A 21783-nucleotide genomic window follows, 5' to 3' on the forward strand; every position below is an offset into this window, starting at 1 on the left:
ATTATAATTATATTTTTATGATTTATTTTGGCTAAGTATTAATATTATGGAGATATTATATTATTCTTATATGACTGGATTTTGCGAAGCCTACAATTCTGATCTTTTGACCGTTGCTTTGTCTCACTACAGCTCTTACTTGGTTCACGTTCATGGCAACAATTTGGGCTCATAATTTGATTCCCTGCGAATTTATTCAATTGTGTATACACATAATATTGTTGAGGAATAATATGCATGTATGCGAAGCATCATCTGCTCCGACCATTCCAAACCTCATTATTCCCAATATTAATTTAGTCATGTGAGGACAAAAAAATAAAGCCATAATTATAATTACAATAGATGCTCTGAGCTTAAATTATTAGATAAATAAAAATTCTAACTTTAGGACGGTACACTTAATCAAGAACCGTCCACTGCATAACAAAAGAATTATGTGAATGGTTCGAAGGAAAGGAAAAAAAAAAAAGAATTATGTGAATGGTGAAGAATCTACCAACCCTCAATTATCTTAATGAACTAGTATTTTATTAAAGAAAGTGCACCGCAATGTTATATATTTGTCTGATAATTAAGGGATTTTAAGTTTGATACTTATTATGAAATTACATATGTACTCCTTTATTTTTTTGGATTATGAGGGAGGCTATGGGCATAGAATATAATGAAATAGAAATCCTAATAGCTAATAGATGGCACGAATTGTCTCATTGAGTATCGAAACTGTAATACTTTAATTATCATGACAGGACGTGCACCACTGTGCTATATATATGTGTATATATATATATATATATATATATATATATATTGTTACGAGGGAGGTTCATAGGTCTAATGCAATGAAATAGAAATTCTAATAACTAATAAAGGGGTGCCGATAATCTCACTTGGTATCGAACCTAAAACCTTTTAGTTACCAGGCGAGAACGTGCACCATTGCGCTACACCCTCTTTTGATTGTCCTATATTAACTATTAGGATTTTCATTTCTTCCTTGTAACCGGAATAAAAAAATTTTAATTAGTAAACAAACTAATTCATTTCCAAAGTGGCAAGGACTTTCTGTTACGAGTAAATGCTCTCATTGATCGTGTGAGACCGGAGTTGATGAGGATTATCAACTCCGTTGAAGGTGTTTAATGTTTTTTTTTTTCAATTTTTCTAATAATGCTTTTTTGGTGTGAACTCTGTTATTCGGAAACTCAATTTACGACTAATCCAGTCGAATCGGATCAGCCCATTAAGGCATAAAATTCTCCCGGTATTGATTTTCTCCATTTGCAATACTCGAACTGGAGACCGTGTTTAAGGGGAATAAAAAATGAACCACTTGAACTAATCCACATTAGTTTTTTTTCTAACAGTGCTTTAATTGCTTGTAGTTGGATGGTGAATCTTGGAAAGGTATAGATGGCTTAATTAGTCATCTTGATCATACCATCATTTCCCACTTTCTGCAAGAAAAGGATCGTCCATTGCTATTAGCACCCCACAAAAGTTCATCACATATATCCTATGTTAAAAGGGAAAAAATCATGCGAAGACTTGCATTAGGTGCCGCTGAAGTTTAAAAACCAGAGAATCCAAAATCTTTTATCTTGATTGAGCATCGATTGTTAAGTGTATAGCTTTGTTCTAAAAAGACAGCAATAATGACACGATCAATATTTCGATAAAGAACCTGATCACGAATGAATGAACAAGAAAAGGAAGGGAAAAACAAAAGGACCCATCTCTTATTTTACCTTTCAAATTAGCCTTTAACGAAATAGAGTTTTGATATTTGTAATTAGTTAAAGAACAATGATGTGCCAATAACGAGATGGGACACATGTACAAACACAAATATATAAGCAACTCATAGTTAATTAGCATACTAGTGGTAGTAATGATATCAAAGCTAAAGTTAGTGACCCAACTTGTTAAACCCACAATATTCAAATACGAAAAAAAGGAGAAAATTATATATTAAAAAAAAAAAGGAAAAAGAGCAAAAACAAATTAGAGCAAAGCACAACTTTGAAGGTCGAGATTGATCATCCATCTTCTCCAAGGTAATCCTTTTTAAACATCTCGTGGGCCTTCCCGCTTTTTATTTATTTTATTGATTCATTCATATAATTTCGTTTTTTTCTATCTGAAAGAAAATTGTTGGTTTCATTAATTTATTTTGATTTCTCACTCTCACCCACCTACTTTAAAGCCAGACGGGTTGGCCTCACTAGGAAGTTCTTCTCACTTCTATTGTAACTATATTTCCTCTCTTGTTCATCATTTACATTTCACACTTCTTCCTCCAAAGATGAAGGGCATGGATTTGTTCTGTGCGTCTCCGGCTTCCACAGCGATATGCACTGGCTCCAACCCACGATCCATGATTCGCAGCCATGGTGGAACTGGAAGGCCCGTCCACCGCCACAGTCCTCACCACCGCCACCATCATGGCCACCTCCCTAGAAGAAGCCAATCCCATGTCCCGTGTTCATCCCAACTAATGCCTATTGTCCCCCGGCCTTACTGCGAGAAACCTCGAGCCAGCAGTTCCAAGCAAATCGCTGGCGATGCCTGTCGGAAGAGCTCGGCAGATATTTATGACCTCAAAAGTCCCTCAGGGTCATCAAGGTTCCTATTAAGCGATGTGGCATTTTCTGATTTGATGTCTGATGAGCCGTCGGACCGCAACAATCTATTGTCACTAGTTCCAGCAGGGCAAACGACCATGAACCCCAGGCACACGGTTTCAAGCGCTGAGTCTCCGTCCCTAAAGCTGTCTCAGAAACCGACCGTAAAGCCTAGGCTCTCAGTTTCGAGCTCTGAATCACCGTCCCTAAGATCGTCTCAATCGACCCGGGCACGTGACCAAGTCGTGGTTCTAAGGGTGTCCCTGCATTGCAAGGGCTGTGAGAGCAAGCTGAGAAAGCATTTAGCCAAAATGGAAGGTCGGTGTCTTTATTATCCAAATTTTTTTTTATGAACTAAAATTGAGATACTTCTCTCGTAATTTCGAAACTAATTTTTATTCTTTTTTCTGTTTAATTTAATCTTATGGGTTTGTTAATGGCTGCAGGAGTGACATCATACGGCATAGACATGGAGACCAAGAAAGTGACCATAAGAGGGGATATAACCCCTTTAGGCATTCTGTCGAGCGTGTCCCGGGTAAAGTACGCACAGCTCTGGTCGTCTCCGAGTTCTTCATCGACTGTGCGGTCTCCCTCATGGTCAGCTTGATCGACGATGCCTAGTCCCTGATATTAATAAGCAGCTGTGTACGTAGTTTGCGGTTTTCAATAACTACTTTCTAAATTTGAGGAAAGACTCTGGTCATGTCTGCCTGTATCATGTCATCATATAAGTTATTACTAGATGTTGATTATCGACCAGTCTCTAGTACATGTATGTTTTGTAAATCTGAAGAATGAATCTGGGTCATGTCTAGCTAGGAATGGATCTCTTTCAAGCTCTGTCAAAATGATTCATGCAAATCTGTGTGAATAGGTGCTCAACCTCAGTTCCTAGCCGCAAACATGTATTGTCTAGTCCAGATGGACGTGCAACAAGACTACAATAAAACGACCAACAGCGATATACACTCTGGTCGAGTGCCGACTTGCCGTAGCATCTTTGACTTGCCTTGGATCGTAATATGGATTGCAATACATACCAATTCGGACGTGTTGTCCGGCCAATTATAGGTTTGAATACACAGTCATGATTGGAATTTCCCAAGAGCGTGCGAATGCATATGTTAGTGCAAGATACCTTGATGTGCACTGATCAGAGGCCCACAGAACATGGATTTTGTGGTAATTAGAAGAGAGACATATTGGACGTGAGTGCTTTCTCTGTGTCACTTGGGGCGTGCCTATGAGCTCCATGATGACTTCCTCACTTTGTTCCCTCTGTTGGAACTAACTTCCATCCATCTGTATTCTACCATCCCTCCACTTGTTCTTCCCTTGCAATACATAGAGGGAAAACATATATCCATATACATGCATATATAGATAATATATATCAATTAGTTAATTACCCAAGCCACCTCCATATATCAACAGCACCTTTGATCAATTGTCATAACTATTTGTAAGCAAAAGACGGATAGAGGGTTGTCTCGGACATTTGATCAAATTTTTCGTGCACATTTTTTCTACATCGCCAGTCTTCTAATGCATTATCCGTTACTTTAACATTCTGATTTTATATCTTCTGAATGTATTTCATCTGATCTTAGATTTTTGTAAGATCGTCTTTCTTTAAAGCGGTGCGAACCGGATGTGATTGATGGTGGAAAATCAAGATGGAGATGCAATTGCTTTTTGGTTCGCAAAGTTGTCCAAACCAAATTGTCCAATTTCCGGAGTTTTTGTGAGAGAAAGGACGGGTGGGGACAAACTTCTTCAAATTGTCTTTCTGTTTTATTGCTTTTTGGAAAACTTTGTTTAATTTTCCAGATGACATCTCTCTCTATCTCGTCGCTTTTGCCAACCCATCGAGACAAAAAGGAGACACATGGGAAGAATCAGTTAAGTTGAATTGGCTAGAAAAGCTGAAAGACCAAAGCAAAAATATAACCCTGACCTTTCTTTCACATAATTTTGAACAATTGTTAATTTTTGAATTTTCCATTCCATTGTTTTATTTTTTTAATTAGTCTTTTTTATTTTCATGCATGCTTTTGCTTTTTTTTAAATATCAGATACCCCCTTAAGGAGGAGTTGGTGTATATATGTATATATAACTTTTTTCTTTTTTTCCTTTGACTGCGACTTAAATAACGACCTCATATGGTGATTTTGGTCGGGCGCATGCACCATGAATTATTGGATATTATTATAACTTGTCTTAGAGGAATGCCATTTTAATTATATCCTTCAGAAATTATGGCCGGAGTTAATTTATTAAATAATTTTGAGGAAGAAAATCCTTCCTCTTTAAAAACCATAATAATCACATCAAACATCAATATCTTTGAAATTTTATCTGCGTAGCTGATGGAAATGTTTTCGCTTAATATATATTGATATGAATCCCCTGAAAAAATATATAAATCATCCAATATATTGATATCACGATAGCATATACATATTTAAATCATACAATATATCAATGGTCACTGAGCATGAACCCGGATCGAAGAGAAATGAAGGAAGCACATGGTCAGGAGAGAAGACCGAATTACATATGAAAATTTTTTCTCATGAAAATTATTTTTGGAGCAGCAAAATATTTTAGCTCAGCAATTTGTAGTTGCTTTCTTTTTTGGATTTGAATGAAGGAAGCATTGGTCAAAGATCAGCAAATGACTTCAGTTAGCGTTTTACAATAATTACAGCTTGCTGTAACCGAAAAATAATTACAACTTGCTACATCCATTCCTAATATAGCAGAAGACCAGGGACAAAGCCTGCCAAACCTAAAAACGCCCACGTTTTCAGTAATTCGAGTACGATGAAACGAAGTATGAGCACATGCAAATTCGATGTATTATTGTTGTATGGCAAAATAAGAACTCCTATTGTTGCCGAACTGTAACCGTCATCGTCCATCCCGCTATGCTGACGGCAACATATGTTGGGACGGTTTCTCTCCTATATGGAGAATGATGAGAGCGGGTGTTGGAGGTAATCTCACATGGAAAAGTAGAGAGAAAATCCATAAGTTTATAAGAGATAATGGTCTAACAACTCATTGGCTTAAACTTTTGGGTTGCGGATGGATCCGAATCCGAAGCAGGCCTGTGGATTTTTCCTAACAAGTGGTATCAGAGCTCAAGGTAACGATCCTGTGGAAGTGCACATGCTATGTATGGAAACCCACACCACACCAGGCCCGAGTGTGGAACTCATGGTTAGTGAAGGGCCTAACAATTGATATCCAAGTCCGGAAGTGAAAGCCCGGCTCGAAGTCCTCCACATAGCCGAGAAGGGGGAGAATTGTTGGGACGGTTTCTCTCCTATATGGAGAATGGTGAGAGCGAGTGTTGAAAGTAATCACACATGGAAAAGTTGAGAGGAAATCCATAGATTTATAAGAAATAATGGTCTAGCAACTCATTGGCTTAAGTTTTTGGGTTACGGATGGATCCGAGTCCAAAGTAGGCATATTGATTTTTCCTAATAACATATAGATCCTAGACATTTGGGTAATGTTCAGTTCAATGAAATGAAGTATGTATTGAGTATATTTTTTTCAATTTCAGTCCAATTGTTATTTGGCAAAAAGAAAATTCCTGATGTTAATAAACGGTTTTCTATCCCGTAGTTCAAATAAAAGCAATGTATTGATCCTAGAGTATCAAGTGATTTTCAATATGATGGAATGAATTATGGACACATTCATATTCGATCTATTGTTGTTTGGCAAAAAAAGAGAATTCCTAATGTTGCCAAACAATAACCGTCTTCTATATCCCTCTCTACTAAAATTATTACATCGATCGAATACCTAATTTTGCATGGAGCCTATATTGGTATATGCACACACATTAATATTTTACTCAATGGTGAGGCTCCGCAACACAGGCGCAATTACAAATTTACTTAATAAAGTACGGAATATTATTCCTGTTTATTTACTAAACTTGTTATAAGACGTCCTTTGTAATCGGAAAAAAGAAATCTGAAATAAAATAGGGAGGCGGCATTCAAATAGAGCCAAATGGAAAGGGGAGAAAAGGTGAAGAAGTTGGAAAAAGATGGACAACACAAGATATAACATGAAGGGACCATATATCTAACAAGGAGATATTATTCGCAAAAGGATGTTAAGTCGGAAGATTTTTGTTTGGTTCGTCTCCTTTTCCAAACAAGACTTATTACCATCACATGTATTTCTGCCTAATAACTGTTGGCCTCGGATTTACTTAATTAATCAATTCCTCCATGATGATTGCGACTTTTTTTAACCCAACCCCAAAAGCTATGTGATAAGACTCTTATGGAGAAGCTTATGAGAGCCCATTGAGAAATAACGTCGGAAGGTCAATCTACGCCTTCCTTTGATGATTAATTATTTTGATTTTAATTACATAAGTAATTACAAGCGACGGAAGGCAATAGAATTTGTCCATCCGATTCCGGATCATTCTTAACTAGGATAGGAGGGCTGATCTGTATTTTCATGTACTCAAAATCCTGTGTATGTCAAAGGAATTTTTCGCATCAGGGGGTTTTCCAAAACCAATTTGACCAAGAAAAAGTTCTGAAACCTTAAAGTACCAAATTTTTGGTAGTACAACAAAATTAGCAAGTACCTAAAGAGGAATATTCTGTAATAGGAAAGATTGTTCACATAGTTTCGTCTTGGATATCACCTAGCCAGAACGTATATATACTGTAGTCTCATCGTAGCTAGGTTATGTCTTTTGTCGAGCGACTTTCGATCCCGCTTCCAGGGATACCACTTCAATCAATCATCAATCGGTAACTGTTTGTTTAGGACATGTGCTTGTCGAAGACTACATAAATACATGCATGTTAGGAAAAAAAAGACCTATATATGAAGGAAAATGCCTGGGTAATTGAAGAGAGAAGGCCGGTTTTCAATAAACAGAACGGAAGGATGTTAGGTTGCTCAATATTGGGCTGACATTCCTGACAATATCCTAAAGGGCCTAACTAGAAGACCCAGAATTACCATTCATTTGTGCGGACATGGGCGTCAATTGCACAGGTGCTCCAAAAAATTTCATGAATATTTTAGATTGAGCCAAAATATTTTTTTGAGAACTTGTTAGTACAAAAAATTTCAAAACTGTTCCAATGTAGTGCATTTCGTCAATTACCCATGACGCCGTTAACATTTTACTGATGTAGTGCATCTTATTTGTCACTTTTGTTACGTGGAACCAATCATGGTGCGCCACGTCATTCAAGAGGACATAAAATCTGAAAAAATCCAATAAAAAGTACAGAAAAAGTAAAAATTTAGAAAAATAATTTTTAAAACTTTTAAAAATAATTTTAAACTTTAAATTTTAATTTTAAAATTAAAATAATTTTAATTTTAATTTTTAAAATAATTTTTATTTTATTTTTTCTATATTTTTTGTATTTTTTATTATTTTATGTATTTTTATTGGATTTTTTCAGATTTTATGTCCTCTTAAATGACGTGACGCATATGATTAGTTCCACGTAACAAAAGTGACACATAGAACGCGTCAAGTCAGTAAAATGTTAACGGCGTCGGGAGCAATTGACGGAATGCATTACATTGAAACGGTTTTGAAACTTTTTGTATCAACAAGTTACCAAAAAAACATTTTGAACCAACCTAAAACATTCATGAAACTCTTTGGACTACCGGTGCAATTAACCCTTCAATAAAATGAGTAGGACATCTAATAATAAATAGCCAATTGATGTTATGAATGAGATGCAGTGATCGATTTGACCCGTTCAATTGAAGTGGAAGGGCGATATTAATGTTACTTGTAGGAAAGCAATAACATGAGTAAACCCAACACAGCCAAAACGCTATAACACAAGACCACCCAAGCACAATCGTCCGTAAACATGCACATCGCGCAAGTACAGCTCTGTGTCTGCATCATCTTCCATACAAATTTCTATCAGCTTTGCTCGACTTCCACCTAATTTGGCGCATATGCCACTGTCAATTGGCACGACCATTCTGTTTATTTGGTATGTTGTCACTTGGATGCGGAGTGCAGGCGATGATCACGGCGCCCCGGGGCTTATTTAGCATACAGGATACGGGGCACATCCAGGCGGGGTGTTGGCAGGCAGATAAGATCATAGGCCCTGGGGGCTGTCAAGCCGGGCCGTTCGGACATGTCGGCCTTCTGCAGGATTTCTCCTTTGGGGCTGCAGGCCTTCCAATCAAAGCATTGGATCATAGCTCCAAGTGTAACCGGGAGCTCCAGCATGGCCAGTGAAATTCCAGGGCAACCCCTTCGGCCAGATCCGAATGGGAGCAGCTCGTAGTTGTGGCCCTTGATGTCCATGGCTTCACTCTCGCTCTTCCCCAGGAACCTCTCCGGTTCGTATTCCATGGGCCGGTCCCAGACCTTCGGGTCTCTCCCAATGGCCCAGATGTTGATGAACAACAACGAGTGCGCGGGAATCCTGTATCCCTCAATAACGGCCTCTTCGATGGACTTCCTCGAGACCATCGGGATGGGAGGGTGGAGACGGAAGGTCTCCTTAATGATTGCCTGAATGTATGGCAGGTTAGGGATGTCAGACTCCTGGAGCAACCTGGTGGTTCCGACAGCCTTCTTGATCTCCTGTTTTGCTTTCTCCAGAACCGCCGGATGGTTCATGAGCTCCGCTAGGGACCACTCCAATGCAATAGCCGTGGTGTCCGTTGCTGCCGTGAAGAAATCCTTGGTAATAAAATTTCCCAAAATCACAATTTGTTAGGTAGATACGTAGTAATTAATACATCCATTGTGTACATCGGCAATTCTATGTCCCAAAAAAATCGGCGTCTATGCTAACATTTCTTCGTCTTTTCATGAAATATGTGTATTAACCAAATCTGCCCTCACTTTGAAGTTTGGCCGCGAATCTCGTGACTTCACTTGTCCTTAATTTAACTGGTCACATGAATTTCCAGACACCAAATAATTATTGGAGACAGTACGGACCACAGTTAATTATTGGAATTGACATGTTGTAAACTTCCAAACAGATCTATCCTACGAGATGCTACACTTGCAAGGGTTGACCTTGTTTTTGTTTTCCCTAATGATTAATTAAGGCTGAATGTCACATGCACAAGAGTCCTCCATGACGACGAGATTTCTACGCGAAAGAAGAAAGGCAAACGGAAATGTGATGACTCTGTCCATTGATTATCCCGGTATATGGCGGTCGACGATGTTGCTTATGCTGTTGATTAATACAGCTATTCATTTTTCCATGAAAATCAAAAATGAAAACGCGAAGAAGTTTGCTCTTCTTACCAAGACCAACGCCTTAATATTGTTTCTCGTCAGCTTCATCTCCGAATTAGGGTCTTCGAAAACATCGAGCATCATGTCAAGAAAATCCTTGATCTTTTCTTCCTGGCCGAGCCCCCCTTCCTTTCTCTTCTTCTTCCGAGATTGCTCTCGGGTTTCGATGATGTTCTCAAGGATGCTGTCATACCTCCTATGGATGTCCTCGAACTTCTTCCGGAACCCCTGGAAGTCCATGTTCTTGCAGAACCAGATGAAGTCGGACACGTTGAACGCCCCGAATATCTCGGTCACCTCTCGGATGACGCTCCTACACGCATCTGCCTGACTGTCGGTCCCCGAACACCTGATGCTCAACATCATCTGGGAAATGATGTTGTTGGTTAGCTTCAAGAGTTCTTGAGTGAGATTGATGCTCTCACCTGTTTGGCATTTGTCGTAAACGAGACCGAGGAAGTAGCGCAGTTCCTGCGAACGTATCGGGAGGAACTGGCCCAGGGTCCGTGGACCGAGGAGCTCAGTCTGGCTCAACCTTTTGATGAACTTCCAGTAGGCCTCATAGGGTGCAAAGGCGAAGGAGGAGTTGTATGTGAGGAGGTCAATGGCCGCGGTGTGTTTCCGGGCTGAAAACTTAAGCTCGTTTGTCTTCAGCAGCTCCCTGGCCAGTTCAGGGGTCGAGGCCACAACGCAAGGGATGGAGCCAAGCCGGAGGTAGATCAATGGGCCGTACTTGGAACTCAGGCTGGAGAAGGAGCGATGGATGAGCGGGCCTAGGAGGTGGAAGTGGCCCACAACCGGCAGGGCGCGGGGGCTAGGTGGGAGCGGGATGGTACGCCACTTCAGGACTCTCCACAACAGCGTGGTCACTGCGGAGACAGCCCCGGCAAGGAGGAGCGTGTATATCAAAATAAGCTCATGCGATGCCGCCATTATCATCATTTTCGCACCGAAGCAAATCTTTCGGGAAATAAAGATGGGGAAAAATAGTGTTGGTAACGAGTTGAATTAGCTTACATCTAGATCGGTTTTATAGGCACACAGACATATGAATATATAATTTTTTTTTGATAGGATTAAAAAAAAAAGCGTTATCATAGAAGGACCACCAAACATGATAAAAAAAAAGTCACTATAACACATTTGGTACTTTCTTTCACACATTTGGTACTTTCTTTCAGCTCAAATGTGTAGCATTTTTATAATTCGTGATTAGTACAAGTGTTTGAAAATTTTCATTTTTTAACGCAAATATTTAGTATTTATTCAATTATTAGTAGTTTGTACGGTCCATTGCAAATAGCATAAGTACTAAACTGTTGAACTGAAATATTGATTTGAAATACCAAATGTTTAAGCTCAAACTCCTTATCATAATAGACTTTCCCTGAAAATATAACATCGTGGACTATCGACGGATGAGGGATCCTGATCAAGGTCCTCTTTAAGGAAATGGAGAAAATGCTTTGGTATATGTCATGTCGGATTTTTATATGGTGACAATTTGTCACCTCGATAAAGTACTATTATCCTTTGAAAAAAAAAATATTATTTTTTATTCAAATACGTTGCTTATTTTTTGATTTTAGAGGTCAGTAGAATGCTGAATTTTCAAAATACTACGTATTTACAAATACGTAGAAGAGAGTATCACTTGTCAGGAAAGAGTTGGAGGACCCCATTTAAAACATGTATTCGTGGAATATTCATATGGAAGTACAACAGAGTCCACTCGTTCTACCTAACTATAACGATAGGCCTCGGTTGAACCACGAAGCAGCAATGGGGTGCTGGGTCCCCGTTCCCGTATGGTGCTGGTGCCTGAAATTCACCCATTCCGCCGTATTGTTCGAATAAATTTGTTCCCGGGACATCAATATCTGTTACATCTTTATTTAGAATTCTGGGTTATTTCGATTCAACTCCTAGAGAGGTAAGGCAACGCGTTATGCACGAGTTAGCTAACCGACCTTTGGTCCAACGTAACTATATCACAGTAATGTGGGGTTTACCCTATAAGGCTGCCATGGCTAGGCAAATATATAATTTCATCAACTGAGTTTCCATTTCAAAATATTAACATGGATTAAAGATTATATATTCGTTTTTTACTATATCGACATAATTAATGTGATATATAGTTTAACACTTCATATTAGTCTTAACTTGAATACATAAATTTTGGATTCGATTATTATGAGTCTCGTAATTTGATGCCTTTGTCCTAATTAAATTGTCTTTCGTGGCCACGAAGCAGAACCTGGACCATTTTCCTCGCCATGCCTACCCGCTGGACTGGAGCGAAAGTGAATATACACTTCATCCCTTTACCTATTGTTCTTTTTAGTTCAGTTCAAGCTTGTTCTAAGTTCTAGGCGACTTCTCTGAAATCCCAGTACCCCGACTCTTTTATATCTTACAGTTTTCTTTTTTTGTTACCGGGGATTCGCCCCATACTTCACTGAAGAAAAGAAAATCACGGAGTCCCGATATCATTATTGGCCCTCATATGTGAAGAAGTCTTATATGTAATAAGCATACCACGTGCTAATGTCACAAACCAATAAAGGTTGACCAATTCATCTTATTTTTCATATTGCCATGTGATGCAACTTCTGGGCGCATAAAAATCAACCACTCATAAGAAATTGTAATTTCATTTTCCAGTCCCATCTAAAGAATATATTATTCATATTTCCTTTACTTAGATTACTCAGTATGGTTGCGTTTTCTAGTTGATAACGACCTAGGCCCGGTTCAGTTGCGGAGAAGCGAGAACTTCGTATGAACTTTTAGCTCATCTACTGTAACATTGCATGTTAATTGGTACAAAATAAGTTATCCCTTCTTCTCAAATTATGCACTGCAATGTCCAATTCGTCATGAAATTTGCGAGGAGTAGACAGATGCGTAGAATATATATTTGAAAAAGGCACCGGACCAAAATAATGGGGCCCAATGAAGTGGCTGGAGAAGTGAATCGTCCCATCAATACTACCTATCCTATGTCATATGAAGTGAAAATTTCTTGGTTTGGTCTCACTTTTTATTTTTCAGATTATCATACATTTTTTTCTAAATAATGACGGTAACAAAACATTATTTCTAAATAATGCCGGTCACAAAAAGTTTGTTGAAATTAATGATTTTAGAAAATTTATAACATGATAGGAGATTATGATGACGCGTTTAGCACTTCAATTTAAGTATTTTAATACTTTTACTGTTCGTAATGATCGTACAAAATACTATTCACTTGAACTGACACTATAAGAAAATGAAGATTTTGTGACGTCGACTAAATGGGGTGGCGCTTCGGCGATTAAATCTCCCAGCCGTCATCCTCCCCGACGTTCTCATCGGAGCTGCCACTATCTCTCCGCGCTGTCAATGTTCTCACTGGAGTAGCCACAACCTTGAGATCGACTCGCCGACGTTCTCCCCGACTCTACAACCACCTCTAGACCGGCACTGCCAGCACCTCGAGGACAGCGCTTACGTTCTCCTGGCGACGTTTTCCCCCCACTCTGCCATCACCGTGAGACCGGCGCTGCCACCACGTCGAGGCCAACACTGACGTTCTCCCGAGCTGCCACCCTCATCGACCTGTTCCCTGTCCTCGTCACTACCACCACCTCTTCCCTACGCCGCCACTAAATTGAGACTGAAGCTGCTACTATCACTTCTCCCTGACACTACCACTGCTCTCCCCGACGCTACCACTGCTCTCCCCGACATCCATCCTGCCTCTCTACGGTGCTGCATTGAGGATCGATCAATTGTCATCAAATGGAGAAGTAAGCCAATTCCCCCTGATTTTGATTTTTGGCCGAATGCAACAAGTGCTCATGGTACTGATATGTTGTGCTTCCTTTGAGCATGTAAATTTTGTTTGAGATTACCATGTCGCTGCAATTTGCTAAAAGGTTAATCAATTTATGTTCGTTTGTTTGCTTAAGTTATTGGAACGTAAATTCTTTTCCTTTTTCTATTGAAGGTTAATCAATTTATGCTGTAAATGATTAGTAATTGATCTGTAATTTGCTTAATATTAATGGAAAAGCAAATAAGTTTGCTCAGTTAGGTCGAAAATCATTACTTTTGTACACAAGTAGAAATATAGTTGGTCTTATTCCATGCTTTTGAATGTTGATTTTCATATAATCGGTCAAAAATCATTTTATGTTGTCCTTATGCTAAACAAATGTCAGTTTTTGGACTTTCTAATTTTAATAAGTTTTTAACTGATCTGTGATATGTTATTGTCATTGTTGATATATGTTTTTGCTGATTAGATCCACTTTTAATTTTTTTTTTCTCATAATGTTCAGATTTGTTTTCCCCCTTTTTATATATTTTTATGCCCTTATTTTCTTCTATAGGTCTAGTTTAATATTGTTGAGTGGTAAGCTACGAGAGTTACCTTATGGATGATCTTGATAAAAGTTGGATGAAGGCTCGTAGGCTTAGGGCAGAATATATGAAAGGAGTAGATCAATTTTCGGACTATGCCTTCCGTAATTCAACTCGAAATGACAACCGAATCAAATGCCCATGTCTTAACTGCAACAATGTCTTCTTGAAAGTCAGAGAAGAAGTTAAGTATGACTTATGTAAGAAGGGGATAGTGCCAAGCTACACTATTTGGTACTTCCATAGTGAAAAGGAAAGTGTCGTAGTGCAAGATGATGAGAAGTCGGATGAGGAGTTGGATGAAGAGTTTGACGGAGATGATATGATTACAATGTTAGAGGAGGGGTAAGGGATGCCAAATATGAGCAGTGGCGTCGGTCACGAACTAAACAATGACGGAGAACCAAATGAAGAAGCGAATTTTATTTTTATTTTTTTATTTATAGTCTTATGGTATATAAGCTTGGTTATAATATAACGAAATCAGATTCTTTGGCAGGATAAGTTCGGGGCTCTATCAGCTCAAGCGTCGGAATCTGGTGTGGCTATTAGTGATGATGAGCTGTATCGCCAGGTTGTTGGACCTGAGAGGCATGGTCGTACTCGGGGTTATGTGTTAGGTCTAACTCCAAGTACTGTCTTTGGGACTACCCCTGGCCGCATTGAGCTTGCATCCCAGCTTCATGCGGCTAGCACTCAAAACATTGAGCTAAGATCAAAGATAGATAACTTGGAGAAGAAAATAGAAGATGATAGGAAGAAGATAGAGGAGAGGATGGAGGAAAGAAGGATGATTGAGGAGAGGATGGAAGTTGTGAGGGAGAAAATGGAGGAAAAGATGGAGGAGGATCGAAGGAAGATGGATATGCTACTCGTTTTTGTTGAGGAGATGAACCGGAAAGAAATGCTTCAGTTGGAAAATGAATCGGTAAAGTTTTCCTTAATCTGTTCGGTTTGTTAGATGTCGATGTTAATCATCTAAATAAGCTGAGTGTTGGTTTTCTGTTAGTTTGAGGATTGGTTTCACTGCATTGGTAAATAGCTCAGTGTTGATTTTTGCTGAAATCTTCATAGTAAAAACTGTTCTTTAGTTCGCTGAGTTCTTAAATCTTAGTAGTTTTCCTTAATGCTTAAAGTATGGGTTTTGCTGAGTTCTGTTGGGAATCTGTTTGCTTTTGCTTATTTGGAAAACGTAATTTCTTTTCTTTTAGTCTGAATTGCATTTATGTTCACATATTGTTATCTATTAATTGAATTTACACTTGTTTTTACTGCAGCTTCGTTGATAGTCGATAGTGATTGTTCTACGGTGATAATCGTGAACTTATGCATTATTATGATGGGAATTTGATGTAAGGACGAAGACTTATCCTATGAATCTACTTTTTTTTGGTGAATTACGAATCCACTTTAGGGATAACGTAGACCTCTATTTTGTTTTTAAGTTGGTGAACTGTAGTTTGCAGTATTATTATTGTTTTAGGTGTAATGAGATTCACATCACATTGTAAGACTTTTTGGTCGTAATGTATGGATATGGTTAAGGTTTTAAGTAATTTTTGTTTAATTAGATGCAACAACAGGCGTAATTTGGAATAATTTCAGGCCATTTTGGTGTATTAAAAAAATAATTTCACTTTTGGTGGGGGCCATGGCTGCTAGTAAAACGGATGCTAATGGGTCATGTATCACGAATTTACTGAGGCTAAGCCGGGCCTCAGTAATAAATCAATAACTGGTGGGGATCGCCACCCCCATCAGAAGCTGTTTTTCTTGGGCATCTCGACCGCAGCAAAAACTTGTATTGACGGGGTCGGATAACCGCCAGCTTTGCACGTGCTTCATCCGTGGTCGGAACCGCCAGCAAATATAAGCTTTCCTCGGGGCCGCTGGCTGACTGACCCCCAGCTATACCTTTACGGACGCATTCTTTCCTGTCGATGTCTGGGGTCGGGCGACCATCGGTAAAAGGCTTTCCCGGCAGTTTTTTTTTTTTTTAAAGTTTTTATGGGGGTCTTGACCCCCGAAAAATATCAGTTTTCTCATAGCGTGAAAAGTAAAAGTAATAAATATTTATATTAATTATGAATAATAAAGTATTAAATACTTGAATTGAGAGTGTAAATATGAATAATAAAATACTAAATACTTGAACTGAGAGTATATATATGAATAATAGCGTGTTAAATACTTGAACTGAAAGTATAAATGTATTACCGTAAGTCCTTATCGTATTAGACGAAATCCCTTCTCCCTCTTTCTTTATTCTTCCCCTGCCTCCCATGTTCCACATTGAAGATCTTTTTCAAATTATTAATATACTGTTACATTATATTTTGTGTTTAAATTTTAATTATTTCTTATTATTATAAATCTCATAGATTTTATAATTTAAAAAAAAAATAGAGGTACATAGAACTCCGCAGACACAATTTTTGTTTTTAAATTCTTTTTTCTATTTTTTTCCTTTGGCTCGACAAATCAGTGGATGTCCATTATAATAAAATGAGTGTTTTAATAAAACTCGGGTGTTATGCAAGCATACGATAGTGTATTTAATGTAAGTTATCGTATAGCTCTCGGCCAACCTAGTTAGCATTTAATGTAGTTGGTTTATTTTCTTTTCTTTTCTTTTCATTTCTTTTAAGTAAATTGAAAAAGGTGTTCGGTATAGTCGCAAAGTTCTGCATCTGGGCAAAACCCCTTCTTTTCCGAAAACTCGGATATTTCTCGTGATGGATGAATTGCTAACGATAATGAGGCTAACTCTTCCTGCTTAGGCGTAAGAGTAGTAATCCGACTTTGCATAGTCGGACAAATAACCTAGTGGGCACGGGGCATTAACTTTAACTCCTCTCAATCCACCAGAATCGTATCCTCAACCTCGACTTGACAATTGAATTGATGTCATCATATCATTTGGCCGCGACAAGCTACTTTTTTTTTTTTTTTTCAGTGTACTTACGCTGATATTTTTGAACCAAACATTACAGGTACTATTTTGTTGCAGATAAATTCGCTGGAATTATCTTTCAGATCCGGATTCAATTCATTCATCCATAAACGGTAGGATTACTCTAACAATAATGTTAACTGATCGAATGGAGTACGTCACGTCACATGTTAAGGGACGTCATTTTTCTCATTTCTAAGTTTCTCACTTTTTAGTCCCAATGGTGATTTATGGTAATAAAGTTAAGTTGTGTCGCGGTGACATAGCAGCTTTCGCACTTTCTCTAGATCGATAGCTAAAGCTGCCTATCGCACATGGAGCCCCACTTCGGAACACATCAATTCCCAGTTACCATAGACGGAAACGTTCTTAGATTGGACGTTAGGCTAGAAGACTCGTTTTCCAGGATATCTGCGACCATTGATTACTTCAAAGACCTGGTCATGTACTGACCAGATATCGGAATGCGACTACCATCGGGTATGATTAAATGGGGCCAGGGCCCAACCCAATATAAAAGGTCAGCCCATAGTGGCAGAGCCCTACTCAGGGCCTGGCCACCATTGGCCTCTTGGGCCTGGCAATAGGGACCGGGGAAGGACCGCTCTGGATGGAAAATAAATAAGAAAAAAACAAAGTGCATCACAATAAACCCACTCATGCCAAATTTCGTACTTCTTACATTCGGTAAAAACCCGAGCGGGATTACAGGTCGTGTGCCTTCAGTTTCATCCAGTCTCGGCGGCATGATTCCTCAGGATCTCCGACTGAAGGTTCTGATAATGCGCAGTCCTCTCTTGGACGAGATCCTCCCTCCTAAGAGTCTCCAGCAAGCTATCCATAGAAACCGAACATTCATCGCTCATGCTCAACTCGAACACATGAGTCCGACAAAGAGGGCAGTTCGAGTGAGACATGAACCACATATTGATGCAGGACACATGGAATGAATGGGAGCACTTCGGGAGGAACTTTAACTGTTCACCATCCTCAAATTCCCCCAAGCAAACCGCGCAGTCGGTATTCTTCAAGATCGAGTATTTTTCCTTCTCATCCTTTAGGAAACGAATGATTGGAAGGGACTGCACCGTTGAATCATCCAGGCCACGGCTGTGAAACTGGAGGGACGGGTCGTCAGGATTGGCCTCGTTGAGGAGATGCCTCTGTGCCTGATTTCTCAAGGTCCCGATCCCAAGCTCACTGCAAATCTTTCTGATGATTGTGTAGTAGCAGAAGAGCAGGAAGACCGTGCCAACAGATGCAACTAGGGAGATCACGGCTGGGCTCCAGAATGAAGGTTGTGCTTCTCCGGTGGCTGAGGCTGGGCTTGGAACCATATACATTCTCCTGAAATGGCAAGGGGTCCACTTAAGAGAGTTTGATTCAGGATTGCAGAATAAGCTCCCACGAAATTATCGGGAGAACGTCCTAGGATGTCTCTTCACCTCGTCAAATGTCCAAAGAAGGCTGGGACGGTTACATCGAAGTAACAACAAATATGTAAGTTGTTTTCTGCAGTTGGTGATAATACTGAGGGCACCCTAAGATATGTTCTTTTTCTTTCACCAATATTCCATGGTCCTAGATGTTACCGAAGTATGGAACTAGAATATTACTTCCCAAGACAGAGTAGAGCAGTTTTAATTCGATAAGCAGCTCAACATATCTTAGTCCCCGGAAAGTCGAGGTGAATCTCAGATGCACATTCCAAGTAGGTTTCAATCTATTGAATCTTATTAAGACCAAATGAGCAGAAGGCTGAGAAAAGCTTCAAAATAATGCTATTCAAGCCAAGAGATAAAAGATATTCATTTACAGCTCTCAATCAACCCAGAAATGTCTATACATAAATTAGGAACCATCAAAAATTCCCCGACCATCAATGATGCCTCTGCCTCTTTGCCGTTGCAAATGGACTGGTCTGACCGGAAGAGAAAGGCTGAGCGCCATCAAAGGGATAACCTGAGCTTCCCATGAAACTCAACATCGGAGCCGAGTACATCTGCTGATTTGCACAGGGTATATCGCGGTATGAGGTCACGCCCACCGGCTTCTGGGCAACCATCCCATTCGGAATCGACACAGGCATGCGACTAATGCCCACAGGATCACAGCCATTGATCGCAACCATGGGTGGGATTCTGATGGGCTGGAGAGGAGGGGGATTCCTCCACCGCGGGAGCGGCCCGGCCACAAGCAGAGTCTGTAGGAGCGGCCCCGGCGCCATAACAGCCTGCAGGAGCTTCCCTTTCTGGGGCAGGGATTTCCCCTTGGCAAGATCATCAATTATGCTGGATGTTGGGTCGACCTTGGGTTCCGCAGAGGATCCCATTCCATACTCCTGGACATAACCGTTAGGCCGTTGGTTAACAAGCACCAGGCTGCCTGAGTCGGGGGAAGAAACCGCCTCGAGGAAGGAATCCACGGGGGAATGGCTGTTGTTCGACTCAGTCAAGCTCGAGTTCGCCTTTCCGGGGACGACGCAGTTGTCCAGCTGCGAACCAAGAGGGAAGGCAGGGCCGGAGCCGAGCTCATTGAAGCTCGGGTGCGGGGGAGGGAGCTTGTCGAGCAGCTTGTGCAGCTGGTCCCGGGCCTCGTCCCGCTCTTGGTAGGCGATCTTGAGGAGTCCGAGGAGGTGCTTTATGTTCTCCTTGTACTTCTTCAGCTCCTCGCTGGCCTCCATTTTCACAGTTTCGAGCTCAAGGGCAGTGCAGAGGAGCTTGTGCTTCATTTCGTCCACGCCCTGACAGAACAGAAACAGAACATGAAAATCTTGTCCATTGCTTCAATCCGGTAGAGAAATGGATGAAGGTCTGACTTTTTTAGTTGCAAAATCATGAAAACGCATCTCGAATTGCAGAATTAATTATATCATTGACTTCGATTTTCGAACAAATTGGAAACATTTCACTGTTTCCATTTCCGTCGAAAGGAAGAACTCAATACCCAATTCAAAGAACACCCGAACCACAGAAGCAGAACATTTCACTGATTTTAAGAATGTTGAGCATTAGCCTTTCAAGCAGAGCATGACTAAAATCGAGCAATATCCGCCGTGGTCACGGCCAAGATGACATCACAACCGTAAATTAGTCGGGGACGCCTCATGTTTTCACCGAAAGAGAAGGAGCAATCTTCAGTGATGAGATCATGAGAACACACACCTCTTCGAAAGCCCACATGGTGCCCAGTTCCTCCATAGCCAGGGCAGAAAGATCTCTTTGCCTTGAGGAAGGAGACAGCAGCAGTGAGACGCATAGAATTGCAAATAGGACTAATGGAATTGGGAAGTAGGCAAAAAATGTGTAGACGTTTATTTATAGAAGACGGGGGGGTAGAAAAGACAATCCATAATTACATGAGGCCTTCCGGGCCCCACACGGTCCATATTCTTTTATCCTTAGATGCGGTCGTAATAAATATAATCACAATAAATGCCAAGGTTGTATTAAATTCTGATTTTTTTATGGAATGTTGTTTTACCATTGGAAATGGAAGTTGGAAGATAAAATTGGAGAATTTAATTAAGCCATCTTGCAATTCTTACATGGCAATCATTGTCTTTCTTTGGTAATGTTTTCCTTACCGTAGCTGTAATGTTCTGTATTTAGCTGGATTGTCTTTTTTCCTTACGTGTAAATAGAATCCTTTGAATTCATCAAAAAAATAGAATCCTTTGAAAACAATAATTCCGTTAGATTTTTCCTTTTACGCTTTTTTTTTATGGAATCCTTTTATGCTCAACAACTTTTTGGTCTTACCATAAGGAATGAAACGGTCGTTCTTGTTGCTTATGGTAAGATTAGTTTCCCATAATAACACTCATTTCGACGATTAATGTCGTCTCTACTTTCTATATTTCATATTTTTTTTGTTGAAATATGTTCTCTATTTACTAGCTCAAACTAATTCTTGCTTGAGCATCAACTTGACTTAGCCGCGAAGTGCTTCAACTTGATTTCGAAACCATGCAATGCAGATAAAGGCAAATCATACAACACAGTTTGTCAACTGTATTGTACCTTGTGATATTTCTTTTTCTTTTTTAAATTTCGTTTTATATATGCAATTTTTTCTTTTTGATTTGTTGAATATGTATTTTCTTGTAATCATGAGGGGTTGGCATTGCGCTTAACTTGCCTCTATAGTAGATGCATACAAGCTTTCTAATGCATATGATTAATTATTGAAACGTGAAATCTTCTTGTTGCTCACAGAGGATCCATTAATGTCGAAGGATGATTTCATTGAAGCCCTAGCAAAATTTTAAAAACTGGCATCGTCATCAGCTCGATAAAATGTGGTTGTATATTGTTTGGTAAAATATTAATTTTTCAAATTTCGAAATAGAAAAATATCAATTTTGGAAACATTTATTCTTTCCAATATAACTAGAGAATTTCATCATTCCCTTGCATTCAAGTCTCCCTTCCCCCCACCCATTCAACTCCGTCTTACTTACCAAATAGTAAAGGAGAACGTCATC

The 21783-nt window shown here is 39.6% G+C and overlaps 4 protein-coding genes and 1 long non-coding RNA gene across 6 annotated transcripts; 2 read left to right on the top strand and 3 right to left on the bottom strand.

Annotated features, from left to right (window-relative positions):
• The first annotated feature begins 1919 nt into the window (after nt 1-1919).
• LOC116198836 (protein SODIUM POTASSIUM ROOT DEFECTIVE 1-like) lies at nt 1920-4035 on the top strand. 2 transcript variants are annotated; one of them, XM_031529092.1, is made up of 3 exons: nt 1920-2060; nt 2309-2945; nt 3074-4035. In XM_031529092.1, the coding sequence occupies exons 2-3, from the start codon at nt 2309-2311 to the stop codon at nt 3235-3237; spliced, it is 801 nt and encodes a 266-aa protein (XP_031384952.1). In that variant the 5' UTR covers nt 1920-2060; the 3' UTR covers nt 3238-4035. The 2 variants fall into 2 exon arrangements, with proteins under 2 accessions (XP_031384952.1, XP_031384951.1); XM_031529091.1 differs by lacking the exon at nt 1920-2060 and having other exon boundaries at nt 2213-2945.
• A 4337-nt stretch (nt 4036-8372) lies between these two features.
• LOC116202097 (licodione synthase-like) lies at nt 8373-10951 on the bottom strand. Its single transcript, XM_031533622.1, has 2 exons — nt 9941-10951; nt 8373-9358 (listed from the first exon to the last, which is right to left on the bottom strand). The coding sequence occupies exons 1-2, from the start codon at nt 10871-10873 to the stop codon at nt 8708-8710; spliced, it is 1584 nt and encodes a 527-aa protein (XP_031389482.1). The 5' UTR covers nt 10874-10951; the 3' UTR covers nt 8373-8707.
• A 2260-nt stretch (nt 10952-13211) lies between these two features.
• Nucleotides 13212-15888, top strand: LOC116199269. The gene is made up of 3 exons (XR_004155512.1): nt 13212-13728; nt 14844-15272; nt 15622-15888. It is a non-coding gene; the product is annotated as an uncharacterized LOC116199269 (long non-coding RNA).
• A 2056-nt stretch (nt 15889-17944) lies between these two features.
• Nucleotides 17945-18736, bottom strand: LOC116198801 (putative RING-H2 finger protein ATL53). The gene has a single exon (XM_031529041.1). The coding sequence runs from the start codon at nt 18638-18640 to the stop codon at nt 18026-18028; it is 615 nt and encodes a 204-aa protein (XP_031384901.1). The 5' UTR covers nt 18641-18736; the 3' UTR covers nt 17945-18025.
• Nucleotides 18737-18996: 260 nt separating this feature from the next.
• Nucleotides 18997-20573, bottom strand: LOC116198800. Its single transcript, XM_031529040.1, has 2 exons — nt 20462-20573; nt 18997-20040 (listed from the first exon to the last, which is right to left on the bottom strand). Exons 1-2 carry the CDS (start codon nt 20495-20497, stop codon nt 19177-19179), a joined length of 900 nt encoding a protein of 299 aa, XP_031384900.1. The 5' UTR covers nt 20498-20573; the 3' UTR covers nt 18997-19176.
• Nucleotides 20574-21783: the final 1210 nt, after the last annotated feature.

The sequence above is a fragment of the Punica granatum genome, chromosome 3, assembly GCF_007655135.1.
Source record: "Punica granatum isolate Tunisia-2019 chromosome 3, ASM765513v2, whole genome shotgun sequence".
NCBI classification, from domain to species: domain Eukaryota; kingdom Viridiplantae; phylum Streptophyta; class Magnoliopsida; order Myrtales; family Lythraceae; genus Punica; species Punica granatum.

What these genes read in the sequence shown, in the direction of transcription:
- LOC116198800 (XM_031529040.1), bottom strand. Translation starts at nt 20,497, where the DNA reads ATGGAGGAACTGGGCACCATGTGGGCTTTCGAAGAG. An exon ending in CCATGTGGGCTTTCGAAGAG is followed by an intron (nt 20,041 to 20,461) that starts GTGTGTGTTCTC and finishes CTGTTCTGTCAG; the next exon opens with GGCGTGGACGAAATGAAGCA.
- LOC116198836 (XM_031529092.1), top strand. Translation starts at nt 2,309, where the DNA reads ATGAAGGGCATGGATTTGTTCTGTGCGTCTCCGGCTTCCACAGCGATA. An exon ending in GCATTTAGCCAAAATGGAAG is followed by an intron (nt 2,946 to 3,073) that starts GTCGGTGTCTTT and finishes TAATGGCTGCAG; the next exon opens with GAGTGACATCATACGGCATA.
- LOC116202097 (XM_031533622.1), bottom strand. Translation starts at nt 10,873, where the DNA reads ATGATGATAATGGCGGCATCGCATGAGCTTATTTTGATATACACGCTC. An exon ending in ATATTAAGGCGTTGGTCTTG is followed by an intron (nt 9,359 to 9,940) that starts GTAAGAAGAGCA and finishes TTTATTACCAAG; the next exon opens with GATTTCTTCACGGCAGCAAC.
- LOC116198801 (XM_031529041.1), bottom strand. Translation starts at nt 18,640, where the DNA reads ATGTATATGGTTCCAAGCCCAGCCTCAGCCACCGGAGAAGCACAACCT.